The 25,142-nt window shown below is 46.0% G+C and overlaps 1 protein-coding gene across 5 annotated transcripts in view; it reads left to right on the top strand.

Annotated features, from left to right (window-relative positions):
* UBN2 (ubinuclein 2) overlaps window positions 1–25,142 on the top strand; it is an 855,287-nt gene that overhangs the window by 62,678 nt on the left and 767,467 nt on the right. For all 5 annotated transcript variants that reach the window (XR_013262361.1, XM_077452498.1, XM_077452497.1 and 2 more), the window contains one exon: window positions 15,094–15,186. Coding sequence is in view for 4 of the 5 variants with exons in the window: in XM_077452498.1 (XP_077308624.1) it covers window positions 15,094–15,186 (93 nt within the window). In the remaining variant the exon portion in view is untranslated. The remainder of the gene's footprint in view (window positions 1–15,093; window positions 15,187–25,142) is intronic.

Below are 25,142 nucleotides of genomic sequence, written 5' to 3'. Positions count from 1 at the left end.
GTTGTAAATATACTGCCATTTTTATTTAGCATTTTTCCAATAACATTTTTTTTTTTTTGTAGCATCCTGGCTAAATACTTGCTTGGCTTATCTCCCCATATGTAACGTTCGCAGGCCAGGCCATTAAAAACCCTCTTGGTTTCTTGTTCCAACAGGCCCTTCAGTTCTTCCCTTGTGTTTACAAATTTTTTGTATACCGTTTCCTTTTGATTCTGTCCTTTTTTTATGCTCTTGTTCCAGGTTATATATCTCTTCCATTAATACTTTAATCTTCTCTGCCCTCATATATTTTTTTTTTTTTTTACCCTACTGATATCAATATTCCCCAGATATAGGCTTTATGTGCATCCCATAGTGTATGACCTGCTATTTCCGTTGTTTCATTTGATGCAAAATAATAATCAATTTCTCTACCAATCCTGGCCCTGTCCTCCTCGTCACGTAGCAGATCTTCATTGATCCCGCCGCGGCGGGGGATCTTGTCCCGCACCTTGAGATATTCATTCTTATCTTTACTGGGGCATGATCCGAGAGGGTGATCGCTTATATACTGGCTTCTGCCACATAATCTAGGAGACCATGATCTGAGTATGTAATCAATGCGGGAGTATGTCCTATGGACCGCAGAGTAAAACGAGTAATCCCGGGCCTTCGGATTCATGACTCTCCATGCATCCACCAATTGACTAATATATAATTTTTGCAGGATATTTTTTAGCTGTTCATTTCTCGTCCTCTATGCCAGTGGTCATCAACCCTTTCCTCAGGGCCCACTAACAGGCCAGGTTTGCAAGATAACTGAAATCCATCACAGGTGATATAATTTGCTGCTCAGTGATTGCACTATTCTAGTCTGCATATCCCCAAGGTAATACATAAAACCTGGCCTGTTAGTGCGCCCTGAGGACAGGGTTGGTGACCACTGCTCTATGCCCTGGAGTACTGTCAACTCCCGGTTTTAAACAAAAATTTATATCTCCCAGCATGATCACATATCTCTTTTTGAACTCCATTAAGTTAGTTAATATCCTATTTAAAAAACCGATAGGGTTGCTATTGGGGGCGTAGATATTGACTAGCGTACATTCCATCTCATCCAGTATACCCCTCAGGAACAGATACCTCCCTTCTGCATCACTCATTCTATCTAATAATTGAAAGCTAATTTTTTTTCGAAAAACCTATAGCGACCCCTCTACTTTTTGTAGATATTGCGTCGCTATAGTACCAATTAGGGAATTTCTTTGAATATAGTCTAATATTTGATGCCAGGGAGATGTGTCTCCTGAACAGCAACTTCATCAGCTTCATAACGTTTTAGCTCAGCCAGAATCTTGTACCACTTTGTCAGGGTATTCAATTCCTTCACATTATATGACAAAAAATTCATGCCTCTCATTTTACTGTTTTACTTCCTATTGACCTGGCACATCTCTTCCCCCACACAGGTACTTTACTATATTGCTCAGGTGGTCTACTATTCCTCCCTCCCCCCCACCTCCTATCCCATCACCCCCTCCCCCCACTCCCTGTGGCCCAATCTCGGCCCTTGTTTGGTTGACGGTCGTGTAAGCCCATACCATCTCCCAATCAACTTGTTTTGAGGGCCTGGGGCTCCCTAACCTGCGCCTCTTCCCCCCCCCCCTCCCCCCTCTATTTGGAGAAGGTACCTGACCTGCATCCCCTGTGATCTTCCTGCTACTTTCTAGGGGTCACGTTTCCCCCTTCTCTGCAGTTTCCCTGTGCTACTTGTGTATTGAACGTCTGATAGAGTACTTTCTCCAGGTAAAGGGAGTGGGTCTAATAATACCGTACCAAGTGTGCCCACCTGGGGATACCTTCCTGCCGGACGTTACGCCCCCCCTTTTTTTAATTTTCAATGGATGTCCCTCTGGGCCCATGTTCTATCCACTTGGCTTTCTGTTGCAAGCAAGGCTCCCCTGCAAATATAAACAGGAGTTCCAAGCCCTGTAACGAAGTGACATTTCTCTAGCTATTCTAAACGCAACACATTGTAATATTACGTCTTTATCCACTTCCCGGGCATGGATCTTTTATTTAGGAACTTGATGTTGGAGTCTTTTCAACCAGTGTTTGGCAATAGGTCTAATATATTGATACAGATCCGGATACAGTTCTACCCATCTGCTCACTACTCATTACGATCACAAACGCACTGGATTCCTATTCATAGGGATGCCTTCCTACCGTTAATTGCACCCTTTTCCCAGAGAATGGCAATCTGGGATGGGTTTATGTAGACTTGGTTATCCTGTAGGATGGCCCCTGTACATATATGTAAAATACTTCCGGTGCAGCTTAGCCTTATATATGTTTCTATAGATATTCACTGAATATTAAGCACTCAGCACTTTTAAAATCTTATACAATTCCTAAACATGTATAAGGGTAATTCCCAGTGCGGCCCGTCCTTGTCAATCACGCGACACCGTTTTAGAATGTTCATCAAAATCTGGCTGATTTCCTTTACAAAGTGACCTCCTGACAGACGTTTCTCCCTTTTCCCTGGGATATCCACCGGGGACAGCTTTAAAAGACTCCTCGTTCTATACAGAGAGGTCACTATGCATATATATATATATATATATATATATATATATATATATATATATATATATATATATATATATATATATATATATTATATATATATATATAATGTGAAATAGTTCCCATAGAACATGTCCTTTCAACATTTTTCTAAAGATTACACAGCAAGCACTTTGTGATGTTACCACACAATTTCAATTCCTATACTTGTGCATGAAATTGATCTTATATGAGATAACCTTATAGGGATGAGTATTTCTCAGAATAATGCCAGCGAGAACATTAAAGATAGTGATGCAACATTGATGTACTATCTGTGTGTATTTCTTCCTAATCAGGGATATCCTCCCACCATTGATCATAAATACAGGCTCAACTTTCCTAGTAAATAGTTCCGTATATATGCAAGAAGTGGTCACAGTAGAGCAGTCTGTGTATTACAGCTCAAGCACTATGACAGATGGCTGTTACCGTCCTTTTGTCTGCTCTTCCGTTTCACTCAGGTCTCATGCAGTCTCGTGGGGAGTCCCATCCAGTCTCTTCACAGCCGATGGAGGGGGTGGGAGCATAGGAAGAGGGGTCGGGTGCCGGCCGGCTGATGACACTCTTCTCCCACTCAGTCTATTACCCATCTGCTAGCGGCGGGGATAACGGGGGGGTGGGGGGGGAGATACGATCCACGTGTCACCGTGCTGTAGCAGAGGGGAGTCCACGTCTGCTCTGGTCGGAGCCTCTCACCTCCCCTGGCCAAGCCACGTCCTCCATCCCCTGCTCGCTCGCACGCCGCGGTAAGCGCTGGCTAGCCCCTCCCCTCAGGCGGACGCTGCGTCCTCACGTCCCACACCCACCCATGATGAGATGTTTTGTTTGTATTGCCGGACGGTGCTAAAAGAGGACAGGCAGTGTCGAAGTCTACTATTTCCAAATTAATTTGTCAAGTGATTGTTCAAGCTTATGGTTTAACCACTTCCCGACCAGCGCACGACGATGTACGTCGACAGAATGGCACGGGCAGGCTTACTGGCGTACAGGTACGTCCAATATTCAATGCCGCCCTGCCATCGCACTGGTCGGGACCCCCGTGAGTCCAGTCGCAGGACCCGTGGACTCGATCGCCGCGGGCATCCCTGCGATCGTCTCACGGAGCGGCCGAATGGAGGAAATGCAGAGTAAACAGCATTTCTCCATTCTGCCTAGCATCTAGTGACGCTGATCTCTGCTCCATGTGATTGGAGCAGAGATCAGTGTTCACTAAATGAAAGCCCAACCCCCCCACAGTTAGTAACACCCCTAGGAACACTTAACCCCTACACTGCCACCCACTGGTTAACCCCTTCACTGCCAGTGTCATTTACACAGGAATCACTGCATTTATATAGCAGTGATTACTGTATAAATGACAATGGTCCCAAAAATGTGTCAAACATGTCCGATGGGTCCCCCACAATGTCGCAGTCGCAATAAAAATTGCTGATCGCCGCCATTACTAGTAAAAAAAAAATAAAAAATGATTAATAAAAATGCTATAAAACTATCCCTATTTTGTAAACGCTATAACTTTTGCGCAAACCAATCAATAATCGCTTATTGTGATTTTTTTTTATTTATTTTTTTTACCAAAAATATGTAGAAGAATACGTATCGGCCTAAACTGAGGGAAAAAAATGTTTTTTTATATATTTTTGGGGGATATTTATTATAACTAATATAAGTAAAAAATAATGCTTTTTTTTTTTTCAAAATTGTCGCTCTATTTTTGTTTATAGCGCAAAAAATAAAAACCGCAGGGGTAATCAAATACCACCAAAAGAAAGCTCTATTTGTGGGAAAAAAAGGACGTCAATTTTGTTTGGGAGCCATGTCGCACGACCGCGCAATTGTCAGTTAAAGCGACGCAGTGCCGAATCGCAAAAAGTGCCTTGGTCTTTGACCAGCAAATTGGTCCGGTCTGAAAGTGGTTAAAGAGGAAAAGTCTTCCTTTTCATATTAAACTGCCCTCCACTAGGGCCATTAGTGCTTCCTGGGCAGTGCATCACCAAGCCTCCATGGCTCAGATCTACAAGGCCACAACTTGGTCTTCAGTGCATACATTTACCAAATTCTATCTCCTTTGGGTGCAGTGTACTGCAGGCTGCTGTATGAGTCCTCTAGTCTCTTGGTGCCCTACTTTTTGTTGTCTCCCTCCCTTCAGTTGGCATTGCTATAGGCAGGGCTCGACAAACCCCAGGTCGCCAATGCAACCAGAAATCGCAACCTGGCACCTAAGCTGCCACCAGCCGACTCACTATTGATGCCCCAGACATGCAGCAGCATTAACACTGACTGCCGTCGTCCTCCCTCCTCCACACTCAGCGGTGCCCCGCTAAGTGTGTGAAACTGACAAGCAAGGGAGAGAGGAGAATCTGTCAGATTTCTGCTTGATTTTTGGGGTGAGCGGACCCGGCCGGGGTGGGCGGGACCCAGAAGCTATCAAACACCAGCCAATGGGATCTGGGCGGGCCGCTACTTGTGTGGCCCGCCCCTTTTCTTAAGCAGCCCAATCGTTGGCTGGAGTTTGATAGCTGCTAAATCCCGCCCACCCCGGCCGGGTCCCACCCACCCCGACATTAAGCTCAAATCTGACATATCCGCCTCTCTGTTACTTGTCAGTTTCACACCCCAGCCGGGTCCCGCCCATTCCGACATTAAGCTCAATTCTGGCAGCTCCTCTGTTACATTTTAGTAACAGAGTGCTCCGTGTGCCACCTGCTAGTGCCAAACAGTGCCACCGCCAATCAATACCACCTGCAACCACAAACCAGTGCCACCTGCCAGTGCCGAGTGTCACCGCCAACCAGTGGCACCTGCCACCGCCAATCAGTGCCATCTGCCAGTGACTAGTGCCACCGCCAACCAGTGCCACCTGCCAGTGCCATTAGTGCCACCTGCCAGTTCCAAACCAGTGTCAGCTGCCAATGCCATCTGGCAGTTCCACGTGCCTGCCAGTGGCAACCAGTGCCGCCTGCCAGTGCCACCGTCAATCAGTGCTAACTAGTGCCACCGCCAACAAGTGCCACCTGCCAAAACCAACCAGTTCCACCGCCAATCAGTGCCATCTGCCAGTGACAACTAGTGCCGTCGCCAACCAGGGCCACCTGCCACTTCCAAGCCAGTGCCACCTGCCAATCATTGCCACCTGCCGCAGCCAGTGCCAATAGTGCCACCTGCCAGTTCCAAACCAGTGTCACCTGCCAATGCCATCTGGCAGTTCCACGTGCCTGCCAGTGCCAGCCAGTTCCACCTGTTGCCAGCCTTACTCTTTCTGGTCAGCCCATAACCCTGATGTAACAGCGTTTCAATGGAGTTATTGACTAGGTGCTCCATTGTGAGTTAGGGATAGGGGGTGAAAATGAGTGGCCTTACCCCGGGAGCTGACAATCCATACCACTCTTAAAAAAACAAAACAAAAAAAAACTGTCTCCTCACTTTAACTGGCTCCTAAATTCAAAGCAAATTTGTCAACCCCTGGCTATAGGACATCCCACATAGTAACTACTATGGCTCTGTGTCCCGTGATGTATGATAAGAAAATAGGATTTTTGTAACGGCTTGCCTGTAAAATCTTTTTCTTTGAGGTACATCACGGGACACAGGTCCTTCCCTCCCTTTTTTGGTATACATGTGTATTGCTTTGCTACAAAACTGCGTTACTCTCAGTAGTAGGAGGTGTTGTATAGGGGGTGCACTTTTTTAATTTAGGGCGTGCCAGTGTCCATTACCTGAAGGTGGCCTATTTAACCCACATAGTAACTACTATGGCTCTGTGTCCTGTAATGTACCTCAACGAAAAGGATTCACAGGTAAGTTGTTCTAAAAATCCTATTTTTGCTTTTTTTTTTTTTTTTTCCCCAGACAGAACTGTAATATATTCTATGCTGGCTATACAAAAACAATGTTTTCCTTCAAAAAAGGTAATTTTAAGAAGGTTTGTTCGATTTTCCAATTGTTAGGTTAAATCGACGTTGGTGTTCAACCACAGTGACGCGAAAATTTTGAAATAGAAAACTTCTTGGTAAAAGGAATTTTTTGACAGTGTATGTGGTTTTCGGTGAGAAATTACATTCATTTTAAAAACAGAAATGTTAAAAGCAAGTTAAAATTTCAAACAACATTCTTTCATTCAGATTTTTTTGTATGAATATTCTCGTCTGAAAATTGGTGCACATATGGCCAGCATATGGCTCGATACACATCTATGCAGTTTGCTTTTGATCTGTTTTTGCAGTGCTTTTTGCGGTTTGTTTTGAGCACGTGATTTTGCCGCTATTTGCTTTTGTTTTTGTTTTTTTTTTTTACATTTTGCTGGGCAGATTAAAAAACGCACATTGCTGCAAAAACGCATTACATGCTTTTCTGCAGCTTCTCCGTTGAAGTATATTAAACCAAAAAACACTGTTTTGCATTAAAAAAAAAGTCCCTGACCCTTTCCAAACATGCAGCAGCTGAAAAAAGCATGTCCCATAGGAAACCATGTAAATGAAAAAACACACAGGCGTGAACCAGGCTTAAGACTTTTAGTAACATAATGGGGTTAAAACTAAAATTGGCCCTTTATAGTACAAAAAAAGGGTTCACTTTTTTACTGTAAAACAAATATTTACAGGGTGTATGCATAATATTTACAGTAGCGATTATTTGCTCCATTTGTACCATAAAGGTCTAATATTTTTTTTTTTTTTTTTTTAACCCCATTATATCAGTGGTTAATCGATTATGAAAATGGTAATGGATTTCATAATCGATTAGTTGTTTCGGCCCTAGTCAAAAGAAATGGCGACTGGGAGCCCTTCCATTGTGGTACAGCACATTTTGAAAATTCGCTGAAGAAGCAGAATCCACCAGGTGGAAAGGCAGAAGTAGAGCCAGCAGGTTTGGCGAGCTTGCATTTAGATGCTGGGCATTTGGGTGATGGTGACTGTGTATTTTTTTTTTTTTTTCCCCCTGCTGCAGCAGATGGGGCAGATAAAATTTGATGGCTATAGTCTATAGCTGCTGGTGTGCTGCTGGCAGATGTGCTGTAAGGACCTTGGGCCCCCTGCACTATACCATCATCCCTGTCAGTGGAGGCTGCTGAGAGGTCATGTGGGGCAGACAAGTGAGTAAGGAGGAGGAACAGGTTTGTGCCCCTTTTGTTTGGCTTTCAGGTGCTCTTGCCAATGGGCTGAGTGGTGGGAGGTTAAATGCCCTGTTAAGTATGTGGTAACCAAGACGCTGGTGTTTTTGCCAAGCTTGATGTGCTTGTGCTTGAGACCAAGTTTTCAAATTGCAGCAGTGCGATCGGATGTGCATGTGCTAAATAAAGGCCCAGACGGCTGAGCTTGTGGGAAGTGGGCTGGGATATAACAGCGCCACCGTGTGATGAAATAGGGTGGCTGCTTCCTCCTCTTTCATGATGCATGCCTCGTTGGGGTTGTGCCTGACCCTCACTTTCCTCCTCTGCTCTATCTGGTACCCAAGTCACGTCAAGTTATCATCATCTCATTACCACTGGAGAAAACTTAGTAATATGCTGGGTGAACATGACTACCAATGTGTGTACCAGTGTTCTTCCCTCTCTGTAGGCTCATGTTCCTGCTTCCCACAACAAATAATTCAGCTGACTCCTCTATGCCTGCTTCTGGGGCAGGAATAGCTGGCAACAAGGCAGGCCACTCTGGCAGCTGCAGTGGTCTGCGCAATCCGCTTCGGTGACGGAGGATGAGGATGGTTTACTAAGCCAATCCATCACCTCCTCTGCTTGTTGTGACTGGAAAGCACAGGGAACATCACTAAACAGAGGAAATGATGCCCTGCCTGAGGACTGGCCACTTCCACCTTTTGAGGGGGCCAGCAGAGTAGATGTCCACAGGCACAGTGCCATGGGAAGGTCTGCCTCGCCTTGTCCTCCCAGACATTGGGGGGGGGGGTTACGTGCTGCTTATTAACAAAATGGAATAAAATTGTGGAAATGCACTTTAGTCAATGGAAAGTGGTGTTTGGTGGCACTTAAACTTGAGTACTCACTACACAGACACACTTCACTGGTGCACTATAATATACTGCAGTAAAACTGCACTGAAGCACTGCAATATACTGCTTCAAACATGCAGTAACACACAGAAATATACAGCTTTTAACTTGCAATAATGCACTGAAATATAAGGCAATAAACTGAATTATACTGTGTTAAATGGCACTTAATGCACTGATCTATACTGCAGTAAACCTACCCTGACAAAATAAACTGATGCTAATGTAAAAATGTGTGGTCGCTACACTCGCACACTGACTGAACTGTCACTAGATTCACACTAAACTGGTATTCTATACTGACAATAGAATCAGAATAGCACACGTTCTAGTAGTACTGAACAGAGCCCCCTTCTATCTCTCTCTCCAGGCCAATGTCGCACTACAAATGGCTGCTATTGAATACTTTTATAGTGTGGGGAGGGACTAAGCAATGCGCCATGATTGGATTATGGCAGCGTCCAGTCATGGCTCTGACAGTGCTCTGTGCCCTGATTGGGCAAAGCTTTCATTGCTTCAGGGATTCCAATGCACTGTGTGGTGGCACAGTGCATTGTGGTGATTTGGTGGGCCAAGCAAATGCTCGCACGCCCTGATAATTGGGGTGTTCGTCGAATGGGTGAACAGCCAATGTTCGGCCAGAACCCTTGCCCGGCCCGAACAGTTTGCCCATCCCTAGCAAAGACACACGCACTACCGAACTAAATTACAGAAAAAAATTAAAAAATAAAACACAAAAAATGGGAGGTAAGTAGGGGGAGAAACAAAAACATAGAACTATATTATAGGCATGTTGCCAATTACGCCAAAAATCCCACCCTCTTATGAATTAAAAATGAATACATAAACCTTCAATTTAGAAAGTTTTAAAGGAGTTGGCTTCATTCAATCCAGCAAGGGTGGACAGCACCCCAAATGAAGATCCCCTGCATTTCCCTTTTTTTATTTATTTATTTTTTTTATTATTTTTCAATCCTATAACAATAAATTTAAAATAATGTTGCTCGACTACAAAAAGATATTAAATGCATAGCACTCAATGCATAGAAATATGCATCTATATAAACACACATAAAATGTGTTTGTGACCAAACACAAATATACCTTCTGGTGTTAATGCCATAAATAGTGGCTGTAAATAACTATGAAATTGTGTATGGGGGAAAAAAGGCATGAAAAATCCATCGATAACCTTAACCACTTTCAGACCGGACCAATTTGCTGGTCAAAGACCAGACCACTTTTTGCGATTCGGCACTGCATCGCTTTAACTGACAATTGCGCGGTCGTGCGACGTGGCTCCCAAACAAAATTAACATCCTTTTTTTCCCACAAATAGAGCTTTCTTTTGGTGGTACTTGATCACCCCTGCGGTTTTTATTTTTTGCGCTATAAACAAAAATAGAGCGATAATTTTGAAAAAAACACATTATTTTTTACTTTTTGTAATAATAAATATCCCCCAAAAATATATAAAAAAACATTTTTTTTCCCTCAGTTTAGGCCGATACGTATTCTTCTACATATTTTTGGTAAAAAAAATCGCAATAAGCGATTATTGATTGGTTTGCGCAAAAGTTATAGCGTTTACAAAATAGGGATAGTTTTATAGCATTTTTATTAATAATTATTTTTTTTTTTTTTACTAGTAATGGCGGCGATCTGCGATTTTTATTGTGACTGCGACATTGTGGGGCACCCATCGGACATTTTTGACACATTTTTGGGACCATTGTCATTTATACAGTAATCACTGCTATATAAATGCAGTGATTCCTGTGTAAATGACACTGGCAGTGAAAGGGTTAACCAGTGGGTGGCAGTGTAGGGGTTAAGTGTTCCTAGGGGTGTGTTACTAACTGTGGGGGGGTTGGGCTTTCATTTAGTGTACAATAATCTCTGCTCCAATCACATGGAGCAGAGATCAGCGTCACTAGTTGCTAGGCAGAATGGAAAAATGTTGTTTATACAGCATTTCCTCCATTCGGCCGCTCCGTGAGACGATCGCGGGGATGCCCGCGGCGATCGAGTCCGCGGGTCCCGCGACCGGACTCACGGGGGTCCCGACCAGCGCGGGAGCGCGCCGGCGGCGGCGCGCTCCCGATGGCACGGCGGCAACGAATATTGGACGTACATGTACGCCAATATGCCTGCCCGTGCCATTCTGTCGACGTACATCGTCGTACGCTGGTCGGGAAGTGGTTAACATGTGGAATCTGCTATGAATAACTGTGCTGTAATAAGCTGGTGTGAATAACATGAAATGTAACTACAATCAGCCATCAAAATATGCATATATGACAACACATGATAAAGTACATCATTTGCAAGACCCTAAATGTGTATCAAAACATTATAACTATATCCATAAACATGAAACTTCCAGTGCACAGTAAAAGGTCCAAAGTAAATGTGCCTCTAAGCACTTTGTCACTTAGGTACCCTTGCTTTAACCAGTTGCCGACCGCCGCACGACGATGTACGTCGATAGCATGGCACGGGCAGGCATATTGGCGTACATGTACGTCCCTTGCCTCCCGCGGGTCGGGGGCCCGATCGGGCCCCCGCCCGGTGCCTGCAGCGGTCGGTATTCGTGCGGGAGCGATCCCGGACGAGGGGACGGCCATTCGTTCATGGCCACCCCCTCGCGATCGCTCCCGACGAATAGGAATCCCCCGTGACATCACTTCCTCTCCTGTAATGTAAACACAGGAGAGGAAGTGATGTATTCTCTCCTCCGTGTCGGTATTTTTCGTTCCGACACGGAGGAGAGCGGATCGGTGAGTTGCACCAACACTCTACACACACAGTAGAACATGCCAGGCACACTCACACCCCCCCTTTACCCCCCGATCACCCCCCCAATTACCCCTGCCCCCCAGTCACAGTGACACCAATGTCATTTTTTTTTTTTTTTTTGCATTGGTGTCATTTGTGACTGTAATAACTGTTAGGGCAGTTAGAGTTAGCCCCCTTTAGTTCTAATGTACCCCCCTAACCCCCCCAATAAAGGTTTAACCCCGTGATCACCCCCCGTCGCCAGTGTCACTAAGGCTGGGTTCACATTGCAGCGGTTTATGAGAACGAATGTGATTCGCACCGCACTGCAGTGCAAATCACATCCGATCTCTGTGCGATTCGAGTTCAGCCATTCGCCGCACCCGCCACACCCGCCGCACCCACCGCAAATTCGCACGGGACCCTTTTTTTGGCCCGCAGCAGAATCGGATCGCATGGGTGTTCACACCATGCGATCCGAGTTTGCAGATCGCACTGCGATATGCGAACTGATCTGGGGGTGTCAGTAACATTTCACTGACACTCCCAGCAGTTCGCATAGGGCAGTGTGAACTGCCGCCGGGAGGCATGCGATGCGGGAACCCGCCGCGGATTTGCGGCGTTTCCGCATCGCTCCAGTGTGAACCCAGCCTAATAAGCGATCATTTTTCTGATCGCCGTATTAGTGTCACAGGTGACGCTAGTTAGGCAGGTAGGTATTTAGGTTCGCCGCAGCTTTTTATAGCGCCAGGGACCCCCATATACTACCGCATAAAGCCCCCTGATTGCCCCCTAGTTAACCCTTTCACCAGTGATCACCATATAACTGTTACAGGTGACGCTGGTTGGTTAGTTATTTTTTATAGTTTCAGGGCACCCGCCATTTATTACCTAATAAAGGTTTAACCCCCTGATCACCCGGCGGGTGTCATTTGTGACTAATAACTGTTAGGGCAGTTAGGGTTAGCCCCCTTTAGTTCTAAGGTACCCCCCTAACCCCCCCAATAAAGGTTTAACCCCGTGATCACCCCCCGTCGCCAGTGTCACTAAGGCTGGGTTCACATTGCAGCGGTTTATGAGAACGGATGTGATTCGCACCGCACTGCAGTGCAAATCACATCCGATCTCTGTGCGATTCGAGTTCAGCCATTCGCCGCACCCGCCGCACCCGCCACACCCGCCGCACCCGCCGCAAATTCGCACGGGACCCTTTTTTTGGCCCGCAGCAGAATCGGATCGCATGGGTGTTCACACCATGCGATCCGAGTTTGCAGATCGCACTGCGATATGCGAACTGATCTGGGGGTGTCAGTAACATTTCACTGACACTCCCAGCAGTTCGCATAGGGCAGTGTGAACTGCCGCCGGGAGGCATGCGATGCGGGAACCCGCCGCGCATTCGTGGCGTTCCCGCATCGCTCCAGTGTGAACCCAGCCTAATAAGCGATCGTTTTTCTGATCGCTGTATTAGTGTCACAGGTGACGCTAGTTAGGCAGGTAGGTATTTAGGTTCGCCGCAGCTTTTTATAGCGCCAGGGACCCCCATATACTACCGCATAAAGCCCCCTGATTGCCCCCTAGTTAACCCTTTCACCAGTGATCACCATATAACTGTTACAGGTGACGCTGGTTGGTTAGTTATTTTTTTATAGTTTCAGGGCACCCGCCATTTATTACCTAGTCTCACTAGTGTACCCCTAAATTTAGGGGTGTCTACTTTCCAAAATGGGGTCATTTGGGGGGGGTTTGTGCCATCTTGGCATTTTATGGCCTTCAAAACTGTAACGCCCTTAGAAAGCCTGAAGGCGGTGCTTGGTTTTCGGGGCCCCGTACGCGGCTAGGCTCCCAAAAAGTCCCACATATGTGGTATCCCCGTACTCAGGAGAAGCAGCAGAATTTATTTTGGGGTGTCATTTCACATATGCCCATGGCATGCGTGAGCAATATATCATTTAGTGACAACTTTGTGAAAAAAAAAAAAAAAAAAAAAAAAAGTTTGTAATTTTCCCGCAACTTGTGGCAAAATATAAAATATTCCATGGACTCAACATGCCTCTCAGCAAATAGCTTGGGGTGTCTACTTTCTAAAATGGGGTCATTTGTGGGGGTTTTGTGCCATCTTGGCATTTTATGGCCTTCAAAACTGTAATAGGTAGTGAGAAGTGAACTCAAAAATTTACGCCCTTAGAAAGCCTGAAGGCGGTGCTTGGTTTTCGGGGCCCCGTACGCGGCTAGGCTCCCAAAAAGTCCCACATATGTGGTATCCCCGTACTCAGGAGAAGCAGCAGAATTTATTTTGGGGTGTCATTTCACATATGCCCATGGCATGTGTGAGCAATATATCATTTAGTGACAACTTTGTGAAAAAAAAAAAAAAAAAAAAAAAGTTTGTAATTTTCCCGCAACTTGTGGCAAAATATAAAATATTCCATGAACTCAACATGCCTCTCAGCAAATAGCTTGGGGTGTCTACTTTCTAAAATGGGGTCATTTGTGGGGGTTTTGTGCCATCTTGGCATTTTATGGCCTTCAAAACTGTAATAGGTAGTGAGAAGTGAACTCAAAAATGTACGCCCTTAGAAAGCCTGAAGGCGGTGCTTGGTTTTCGGGGCCCCGTACGCGGCTAGGCTCCCAAAAAGTCCCACATATGTGGTATCCCCGTACTCAGGAGAAGCAGCAGAATTTATTTTGGGGTGTTATTTCACATACGCCCATAGCATGTGTGAGCAATATATCATTTAGTGACAACTTTGTGTAAAAAAAAAAAAAAAAATTTTTTTTTTTGTCATTATTCAATCGCTTGAGGCAAAAAAATAAAATATTCAATGGGCTCAACATGCCTCTTATCAATTTCCTTAGGGGGTCTACTTTCCAAAATGGGGTCATTTGGGGGGGTTTTGTACTGCCCTGCCATTTTAGCACCTCAAGAAATGAGATAGGCAGTCGTAAACTAAAAGCTGCGTAAATTGCAGAAAACGTACCTTAGTTTGTAGATGTGACAACTTTTGCGCAAACCAATAAATATACAATTATTGACTTTTTTTTTACCAAAGACATGTGGCTGAATACATTTTGGCCTAAATGTATGACTAAAATTGAGTTTATTGGATTTTTCTAATAACAAAAAGTAGAAAATATCATTTTTTTTCAAAATTTGCGGTCTTTTTACGTTTATATCGCAAAAAATAAAAATCGCAGAGGCAATCAAATACCATCAAAAGAAAGCTCTATTTGTGGGAAGAAAAGGACGCAAATTTTGTTTGGGTACAACATTGCATGACCGCGCAATTACCAGTTAAAGCAGCGCAGTGCCAAAGTGTAAAAAGACCTCTGGTCATTTACCAGCAAAATGGTCCGGTCTGAAAGTGGTTAATCAATAAATGTGCGAATGAACAGCAGAGGGTCCCACCATCATTCACACTCTGCTCTCACCCTTAATAAATGTCTTTATTTAAAATTTGGTCAAGTGTGCATTCCCCTTTAAGGGGATTCATTCCAAGGCAAGTGGTGGTGGGGCCCTCTGCTGTTTCTTTGCATGCTTAGTGATCTTTTTAATAATGTTTTAGTATTTACAGACCAGTAAATATAAAATTTTAAACCAGTTTTGAGGACCTGCAGGACAACTGTTAATTTTTGTTTGTTTTAATGCATGCTTATGGAACGATGATTTTGCAATCTGGATTTATTTTTTTTCAGGTTAAATTATCAGAATCTGCTGATCCATTTAATGATGAAGAACGTGAACGGCTTGAGGTAGAGAAGATGGCAAGAAAGTTTGAATCAAAATATGTAAGTATTTATTTTAGAAATATACAGTATCTTTTTGGGCTTTTAATTATCAAATAACTGATTTATAAACTTTTATTGGATGCATTTTGATTACAAATTCCCAAATAAACCAGATTTAGGCAGGCCGTAGATGATGTGAATTTCTTTCCTGCAACCATGGCTTGCAGGAAATAAAATGGCATGGTTCCCCCATCAACACAGACCTTACTGAGGGGGGGGGGACCCCCCCCCTCCCTGCCATGACACTGTATTTTACTGGCAGGGTTGGGGGGCAGGGAAAGCTGTACCCGCCAGGAGAAGTGATTATTTCTATAAGCTGTAGCAGCCACTAGAGATAATCGCAAATAAATCAAGCAGAATGTTTGTACCCTAATTGAGCGATCAGCTTGGTGCTTTCAGCCTGCCCACACACAGTTTGATCTCAACGGTTCCTGCTGAACTGGCCTAGATTTAAACCATCTATGGCCGGTCTTTCCATAGTAGTGCATTTAAAGTGAAACTTTAGTCCGAAAATTAAGTTTTGACAGATTGCTTCTTCCTTTTGCAGTCTTTCCTATATAAAGTATTAAAAAACGTACCTTTACTGTTTTCAGTAATTCACTATCTCATCCTGCTCTGCACAGCCACAGTTGTCTTCTGTTTTCAACGCTGTTCCAAGACTTAGCACAATGAGGGGCATCTCGCTAGAGCCTGATCTGCTCACAGCAGGAAGATCTAATATTGCTGAAGAGGGAGAGGAACAAAGTATTTGTGGCCTGTGGTACCTCTAAGGAACTCCAAGGTCTGCTGTCTGTACTAGTGCTGCTATTTGTCTTTTCTCAGCATGGTGTTTTGGTTGCTTGCCCTTGTGCATGTGCGTATGGGAATGTACTTTACATCCTATATCTTCTGGGCAAAATGTCAGTTGTCAGGAGACAAGTACATCTTACTCCAAAATGTAATATAACATGCAGATACCATAGAGGTTACAATTATGTGGGTGAAGGCCGTTTTCATTCACCTTACACTGGAGTTGAATACAGTGTTTGGCGGTATCTACATCCTATATTGCAATTTGATAGTATTCAAACGGATCCACTTTGCCTCACCTGTAAGTCCTCATCTTAGTTAGCCTCATCTGATTCCATCTCCATATTTTAACTCCCTTTGCCTTTATCTGAGTCTTCCAGGTTATGGTGGACTGGGCAGGACTTCTGTGCCTTTGAACTGAAGGTCCAACTAGCACTATAGAATTTTGGAATTGGGCATGCATTGGTTGAGTGCCATCATACCTAATAAATGGAAATAGAGAAATCCCTCAAACGGGTGAGACTATAACGACACTGGTAGATTAAAGTCAGAGGTAGTAAGAATTATAAAAATATCAAGTGAAAATTGTGTATGGCAACCATACATGAATATTGGAAAGAAGATAGACGATTAACTCGTTTCTGGGAATCCTTCAGAGGCTGTCAATATACAGTACATACAATTTTCTGAAAGTATGAATGGTGCCAAACAATGGACTTTGATGGTGCCAAGCTTGTTTTTCCCTGTCGATTCTAGGAGAATGCTGATGATGCGCACAGCTTTATGACGTCTTCTGGAAACCCTCTGTCAGGCAGGTGCCACATACTGTTGGAATTTCCTGTTTTGCCTATTGCAATGAAAGAAGACAACAGATCATTTGTCTGATAATATACAGGGCCAGTGCTACCACTAGGCGGACTAGGCAGCCGCCTAAGGCACCCAGCCGCTGGTTGTTCTACTTAAGCACCATCAATATAGGAAAAGCGCATTTTGGGACTTTGAAGGAGGCCAGCATCAAAGGGACGCCAGCCTCCATCCCCATCTGTAGTTTATAAGGAGAGGAGAGAGATGGGACTTTGAGTGAAGCACACAGCAGTAAATGGATTGGTCAAGTGACTGAAAAAATGTCATTTATTTATATTTAACAAATCATACGTTTGCAAGTATTTTGGGCAACAAGCCTCTAAAAAATACTTGGGGCAACATGCCTCGTACAATATAAATCACAGTTCAATAAATAAACATATATTGAGTAGTCTTGAGACCTTAGTTAGTAAATAAATTAACCAAACGACCACAATGGTCTAAACCACAAAATGGACCACAAAATGTCTAAATATGAATAAAAATTCAGGTTATGTAAAAACTTGATATTCCATGATTACAATAAAAAGAAGGTAATAATTCAAGGCTCTACGCGTTTCACAACGCTGTAGCCGCTCATTAGGAGCAAGTACCATGGAATCGATCTAAAAAAGAGAAATAGCAAAAAATAATAAAAGGAAAAATAATGAAACAAAAATGAGCAAAAAAAAGGGTGTTGGCCAATATTTAAAGAAAAACTGTGCATCCAACATACATTTGCATCAGCACACCATCTGGGTGGCATCAAGAGAAAAGAGAGACCGCAAGGTGAGGCCCCCAGGTAGCACGGTAGCCTGCATGGATGATTGCAACCGTCAAGAACACCTCCAGGGTCAGTGAGTGCAATGCGTGTGATGTGAACATAATGATTGAAAGAAACCCCTGAACTGTGATTTATATTGTACGAGGCATGTTGCCCCAAGTATTTTTTAGAGGCTTGCTGCCCAAAATACTTGAAAACAATGTATGATTTGTGAAATATAAATTAATAAAAAAAATTTCAGTCACTTGACCAATCCATTTACTGCTGTGTGCTTCACTCAAAGTCCCATCTCCCTCCTCTCCTTATAAACTACTTAAGCACTGTCCACACACAGCTTGCAACTATCCACCAGGCAGCCATTCTGACATGTCAAGCAGTGCCCGCAAACCCACCCATTCCTCAACCCCCCCCCCCCCCACCCCCACCCGTGCGTGGGTCTCTGCTATGACAGTCTGGCATGTGTGTCCTTGCACCAGCCCTGATCCAGTACAGTGAGGTATAAAAAAGAATCTCCCCTTTTTAAAATCGCACTTCTTATGGTACACCACGGGACACAGAGCCATAGTAGTTACTATGTGTGTTATAGGCCACCTTCAGGTCATGGACACTGGCACGCCCTAAGACAAAAAGTGCTCTCCATATATAACCCCTCCCACTATTCTTGCTGGGGCTAGCCATGCAGACCGGATCCATTCAAAGTGTCATCCTGGCCGATTTGAATGGTACCCGGGCCTCATATCTGAAGAAACGCGGTCTTGCCTGTTAACGCTTCTCTCTTTAGATTGCTGGACCCTGGGATCCAGTACTTTTACTGGTGGAGCTGCTATTGTAAGTCCAGGATAGTGGGTTTCCTCAAGGATCCCCAGCCCCTGAAGGTTCAACGGAACCCACTGTGAAGGGTAAAGACTGGGTTTTTAGTTTTTACCACAGAAAACCCGGCGGGAAAGGTAAGTGGAGTTTTCTAAGAAATTCTTTTGAATTTTTCTTATGAATGTCTCGCTGAGAGCACGCTGTGTCAGGAGAGCTGAGATGCTTCTTCCTCCGGCAGACAACAGGACCTCCGTTAAGCTTCTCCCCACCAATCGTTGTTGCATCCTCCTCAGAGTGATGTGGCCAGTCAGCATGAGCCATCAGGAGGGGCTGGTGTTGCAGCACCTCTTGACACTGCAGCCCCTGTATATATATCACTAAGGAGGTTTTTTCTTCTACCATTTTAAGTTTGGAGTAACTGCGCCCTGTAACCACCCTGTAACTGCGCAGGAGTGGGTCTGTGATGGAATGTCTCCCAGCTCTTCAAGGACTGGTAAGTATGGCTCTCCCTCCCCCGGGGGGGTTGAGCAGCTGGGCATTCCCTGGGAGGTTGATTCGGGGGCCACCTCACCTCCTTCTCCTCTCTCCCCTGTCCCTATCTTCCCTCCATCCCCCCGGGGGGCGGCTGCATGTGCTGCAAGCGCTGTGTGTATGGGGATCGCTGGGTTTCTCACCTGTAGGGCTTCTGTGTGGCTAGCGATGGTCCTGGGCCCGGTGTGGGGGGGGGGGGTCCCAAAAGGTGTCTGTGGAGGTATTTTTGCTGGTTGAAGGCAGCGCTGTTCTGGGATTTTTCTTGTCCGGCGGCCATTTTGGCTGAGGGCAGAGCAGGTTCCACTTGAGCCTCAGCGGCCATATTCTATGGGATTTTCCTATTAGTTGCGTTGGCGGCCATTTTTTTTAAGCCAGAGCGCTCTTTTCACCGCAGTTCTGTTGTGGCAGCATGCCATGTGTTATCACACGCTGTTTCCTGTGTCCATTGTGTATACAGGACGCTGGATGGCCATTCCCTGAACGCTGGTGCAAGCTTTGCAGATCGTTTCACTGCTCTTTTCTACAGTTGCTGCTGACATTTTCTTCACTCTGCAACTGGGTAACCTCCTGGGGACTACCGCCATGGCTAGTAACCATCACAGAACGCCTCAGGGTGGTGAGTCCGGCGTTGGGAACCCCCCAGGTGGCAGCAGCAGGGGGGCGGGACCTTCACTGCCCTATGTTCACTTTCAGGTGGCAGACAGGGTAGGGTCAGCATGGCTTCAGAAACTGTTTCTTCCCCCGAAATCCAGGCTATTGCAACTGGGTCACCTGCGGTTAGCGCTGTGTCCATGGACACCCTGACAGCAGGCCTTAACTCTTTTGTTGCTAAAATAGAGGCGGTGCGTGTAAGTAAAGGTGTACGTAAAAGGCCCCTGCACCCCCCCTCTGGGGAGAGCTCTGATGCAGACTCTGGCCCTGCTGCGGCTGGTGACCACTGCTCTGACATATCAGACGAAGCTGACCAGGACCATTCAGACAGCAAGGATGATTCCCCGTCCGGCTCCGGGTACAACAAATCGCTTGTTGGAGCACTCATCACAGCTGTGTGTGATACCCTGAAGATCCAGGAGCCAGCGGATCCCTCTGCTGATGTATCGGTCCCTTTTGGGTCCCGCAAGCCAGCACGTTCACCTAAGGTGTTCCCGTATTTGACTTATTTTGACGAATTCATCTACAGGGAATGGGGTCGGCCGCAAAGGACCTTTTCGGTCCCCAAAAACATGGCGGTTCCTTAACCCTTTGAGGAAAGCCTTCTCAAAAAGTGGTCGCCTCCTCCCGTCGTGAACCCCCCAGTATCTGGGTTCAATAAAGTAAACATGATCCCGGTTGAGGGGACTCCTGCATTCAAGGATCCCACGGACAGGAAGGCCGAGGCAGTGGCTCGTTCCTTGCTTACTTGCGACCTGTACTTGCATCCCCACTGGTGTCGCAGACACTGACTGACACTGACTGAGTGGGCAAAACTTTTGACCGCGAATTGGGAGAGCAACAGGCCTCCCCTGTCTGCGTGGAACTAGCAGACCAACTATCGCAAGGCCTTAAGTATGTTTGTGACTCTCCCTCTGTTATCCAGGGCTTCAGTGTCAGCTGTGGTGCTGAGGCACCTGATTTGGTTGAAATGCTGGTCTGCTGACCAGGCATCCAAGAAAGCCCTGATGGATCTACCCTTCCTTCGCGACCGGCTCTTTGGAGCTTCATTGGATTACATTAAAATGCCATGGGTGGTAAGAGTACACTACTCCCACAGGCCAGGAAGGCTAAGGTGCCAACGCCGCAGGCAAGAGCCCTCTTTTTCCACTCACAATCGGCTTTTTCGTCCGCCCAGTGCTTCGACAAAACGTTCCCAGCCCGACAGGATGTCCACGGACGGTCAGAGGCATCCCTGGAACCGCAAGCCTAACAAGCCTGCCAACAAAAGTGTTACCGCATGAAGGTTTGCCCGAGATGTGGGTGGGGGGGGGGGGGGGGGGGGGTCGCCTTTCAGAGTTTGCAGCCCGGTGGACCTCCCGGTTATCTGACCAATGGGTCTGCGACCTGATTTCCACAGGCTACATGATAGTTTCTCTCTTGGTTGCCAAACAGATTTTTTCCCCTCCAGCATACCCGCATCCCCGGTTCGCCGGGAGGCCCTGCTAGGGGCGGTGTGGGACTTGCTGAATCGAGGTGATTGTACCAGTTCCGGAATCTGAACGCTTCCAGGGGTTCTACTCAATCTGTGGTTCCCAAGAAGGAAGGGGTACGTCCGATCTTGGACTTAAAAGCCCTCAATCACTTTGTGAAAGTGCAGAGGTTCAGAATGGAATCAGTTCGCTCAGTAGTCACTGCACTCCATCAAGGGGACTCCCTGGCGTCCTTGGACATCCAGGAGAAGTAACTGCACATACCCATATGCCTTCGGCATCAAAAATTTCTGAGTTTGGCAGTCAGGGAAGCCCACTACCAATTTGTGGCTTTCCCTTTTTGGCCTGGCATCAGCCCCCCCGAGTCTTTACCAAGGTACTGGCTCCAGTGTTGGCGTTGTTGTGACAACGCAGGATTGCGATCGTGGGTTGCCTAGACGATCTCCTCCTGAGAGCATCTTCTGCCTCAGAATTGGAAGAGGATGTGCCGATCACCATGCAGAGACTGAGAATTTGGGTGGCTTTTTTTAACCTAAAGAAGTCGGTGATTGTACTGATCCAGCGTCTGAAGTACCTAGGTCTGCTATTGGACTTCAGGGAAGCGAGGGTTTTTCTCCCTTCGGACAAATTGCAGACTCTCAGATCTGCAGTCAAACTACTGATGAACCGCAAGTGGTCGTCGCTCCACTTTTGCATGAGAGTACTGGGGCTCATGGTAGCCTCTTCGAGGCAGTACCTTATGCCCAGTTCCACACCAGAGTCCTGCAGAAGGAGATATTGACAAAATGGGACAAATCTCCGTTGTCCCTGGATCGTCAGATCCAGGTGAGCCAGCCAGTCAGGGACTCCCTGATCTGGTGGTTGAGGTCCCCGGTGATTCAGTCCGGAAAATCGTTCCTTCCTCTGAAATTGGACAGCGATTGCTATGGACGCCAGTCTATCCGGCTGGGGTGGAGTGATGGGGATTCAGTCAGCTCAGGGCCTCTAGTCAAAGGAAGAATCCAAGTTGCCGATCAATCTGCTCGAATTGAGAGCGATCGGGCTGTCTCCACACATGGTCGATGTGTCTTCAGGGGCGTCCGACCAGGATAGTCAGACAACGCCACGGCTGGGGCGTACATAAACCATTAAGGGGGAACAAGAACTTCAGCCGCTGCTCGAGAGGTCGCTCACATACTTCGGTTGGCAGAGCAGCATGTTTTGGCCGTGTCAGCTATTTACATCCCGGGGGTGGAAAATTGGCAGGCGGACTATCTGAGTCGACAGATGCTGGACCCAGGAGAATGGGTATTGCATCCGGAGATATTCAGGCGGTTGTGCCTGAAATGGGGCACACTAGATGTGGATCTATTGGCCTCCCGCCTCAATCGGAAGGTGCCAAGATTTGTGTCCGGGACAAGAAATCCGTGGGCAGACGCGCTGGTGGCTCCGTGGGATCAGTACCAGCTGATCTACGGCTTTCCTTCACTGAAGCTGTTGCCAAGTCTGCTGCGCTGAGGGGATCCTAGTAATCCTGGTGGCCTCAGTGGCCCTGGTACGCAGACCTGGTGCATCTGGTGGCAGACACTCCCTGGCGGCTGCCGCTGCGAGAGGGGCTCCTATCTCAAGGTCCAATCTTTCACCCTTTACCATCGCTGGCATTAACGGCATGGCTATTGAGAGCCAGGTGCCGAGGAACCGGGGTCTGTCAGACTCTGTGATTCCAATTATGTTGAGGGCGCGGAAATCTTCACGGAAGGTATACCATCGTACTTGGAAGGCCTATATCTCCATGTGTGAGGAGAAAGGGTTGCATCTGCGCTCCTTTTCTATATCCAGGATCCTGCTGTTTCTTCAGCAAGGTGTAGACCAGAAGTTGGCGTTGAGCACCATTAAGGGGCAAATTTCAGCTCTGGCTGTCTTTTTCCAGCGACCCCTGGCGTCTCATTCATTAGTGAGTAATTTTTTTTTTCAGCGGGTACGAAATGTAGGCCCTCCGGTGCGCCCACCGTTACCTCCGTGGGATTTAAACCTGGTGTCGCTTCAAAAGCCACCGTTTGAGAATACCAGGGAGATTCCCTTGTTGACCCTTTCACAGAAGGTGGTTTTCCTAGTGGCAATAACATCGGCTAGGAGGGTTTCGGAGTTGGCAGCCTTGTCCTGCAAGTCGCCTTATCTGGTCACCCACAGGGATAAGGTGGTGGTGCGTCTGCAACCGTCCTTTCTACCTAAGGTGGTCTCGGCCTGTCATATCAGTGAGGACATTGTATTACCATCGTTGTGTCCTAAGCTGAAGCACCCCAAGGAGGTGGCCCTTCACGCTTTCAACGTGGTTAGGACTCTAAAAGTGTATTTGTCTGCCACAACTCCCTTTTCGGAAGTCTGACTCGCTGTTTGTTTCGGTGGCTGGTCCAAAGAAGGGTATGGCAGTCTCGTCGGCCACCATTTCTAGGTTTATCAGGCAGATTGTAGTACAAGCCTATGCCTTTAAGGGGCAAGTGCCCCCCTTTCCGATCACACCCCACTCTACAAGGGCAATCGGAACGTCTTAGGCCTTCCGACACCAAGCGTCTGTCGCTCAGGTGTGTAAGGCGGCGACCTGGTCGTCTGTCCATATGTTTACCAAGTTCTACAAAGTAGACGTCAGTGCATCGGCTGATGCCTGTTTTGGCCATAAAGTTTTGCAGGCGGCCGTGTAGTGGCAATTTGAGTTTTTTTCCTTGTTTTCGATAAAAACGCAGTACTGTTTGTTAATGCACTGTGGCATTACTTCCGCTTAAAGTTTTGCGGTGTTGGATCTCTCCTGTTGCGAATACCCGGTTATATGGCGTAGTGTTTTTCCGTACACTGCTGTTTTTTTGTGGGTTTAGTTTCACTAGTTCCCACTTGCCATGGTGCCATGGTGGATGAAGTTTTAATGCTGTTTTTCCCACCCCTCATTTGGCACTGCTTGGGGACGTCCCATTTGTTAGGAGCTGTGTCGGTTGGTGAATATAAAAGAAAATAGGATTTTGTACTTGCCGTAAAATCCTTTTCTCTGTAATTCACCGACCGACCGGCACACCCCTCCTTTTTACGTTATACTGCTTGTTGACGTACTGAGTCTGCTGGGGCAGTGGAGAGGCTTATAAGCACAGGGTCCTCCCCCCCGGGGCGGTACTGAAAGTTCTGTGTATTGTGTTAAAATTTTGCCTAGTTCTCCTAGTGGCAGGCTAACAAACCCATTTAGTTACAGAGAGGAGCTGTGTCGGTCAGTGAATTGCAGAGAAAAGGATTTTGTTTTGTTTTTTCCTATTTTTTGTTGTCTCCCTCCCTTCAGTTGCCATCACTGAGACGTCCCACATAGTAACTACGATGGCTCTGTGTCCTGTAATGTACGAAAAGAAAACAGGATTTTTATAACGGCTTCCCCGTAAAAATCCATCAAAAGTACATTACGGGACGCAGAGGTCCCTTCCTTCTTTGGTATACACGTGTATTGTTTTGCTTCAAAACTGAGGTACTCCCAGTAGTGGGAGGGGAGATATAGATGTATATATTCTCTCTAGCTCTATTAATAATAAATATATATAATGTATGTGTATTAATAGAAGGAGATATATATATATATATCTCTGTGTGTATATAATATCTCTATTAAATATATATATTAAAATCTCTCTCTATCTCTAATATGATATATAGAGAGAGGTATCTATAGCTCTATTTTGCTCAAATTCAGCTTCATTTGGTGACCGATTTGTGGACTGCAGTCAAGTCATTCCAGATTTTCATTGGGGTTTTAAGTCTGAGCTCTGACTGGGCCATGCATGGACATTCGCCTTTCTCCTTTAACCGCTTCAGCCCCAGAAGATTTTACCCCCTTCCTGACCAGAGCACTTTTTGCGATTTGGCACTGTCGTTTTAACTGACAATTGTGCAGTTGTGCAACGTTGTACCCAAACAAACTTTGTCTTTTTTTCCCCTCCCACAAATAGAGATTTCTTTTGGTCGTATTTGATCACTTCTGTCGTTTTTTATTTATATAACAAACGAGTATTAATTTTGAAAAAAACGCAATAAATATCCCCCCCCCCCAAAAAAAAGTTAGAGAAGTT

Source organism: Lithobates pipiens, unplaced genomic scaffold (genome assembly GCF_037356315.1).
Source record: "Lithobates pipiens isolate NorthernLeopardFrog02 unplaced genomic scaffold, aLitPip1_a1.2 Scaffold_23, whole genome shotgun sequence".
In the NCBI taxonomy this organism is placed as follows: Eukaryota; Metazoa; Chordata; class Amphibia; order Anura; family Ranidae; genus Lithobates; species Lithobates pipiens.
Note: the sequence above shows the minus strand (reverse complement) of the source record. Positions and strands in the feature narration are given on the sequence as shown.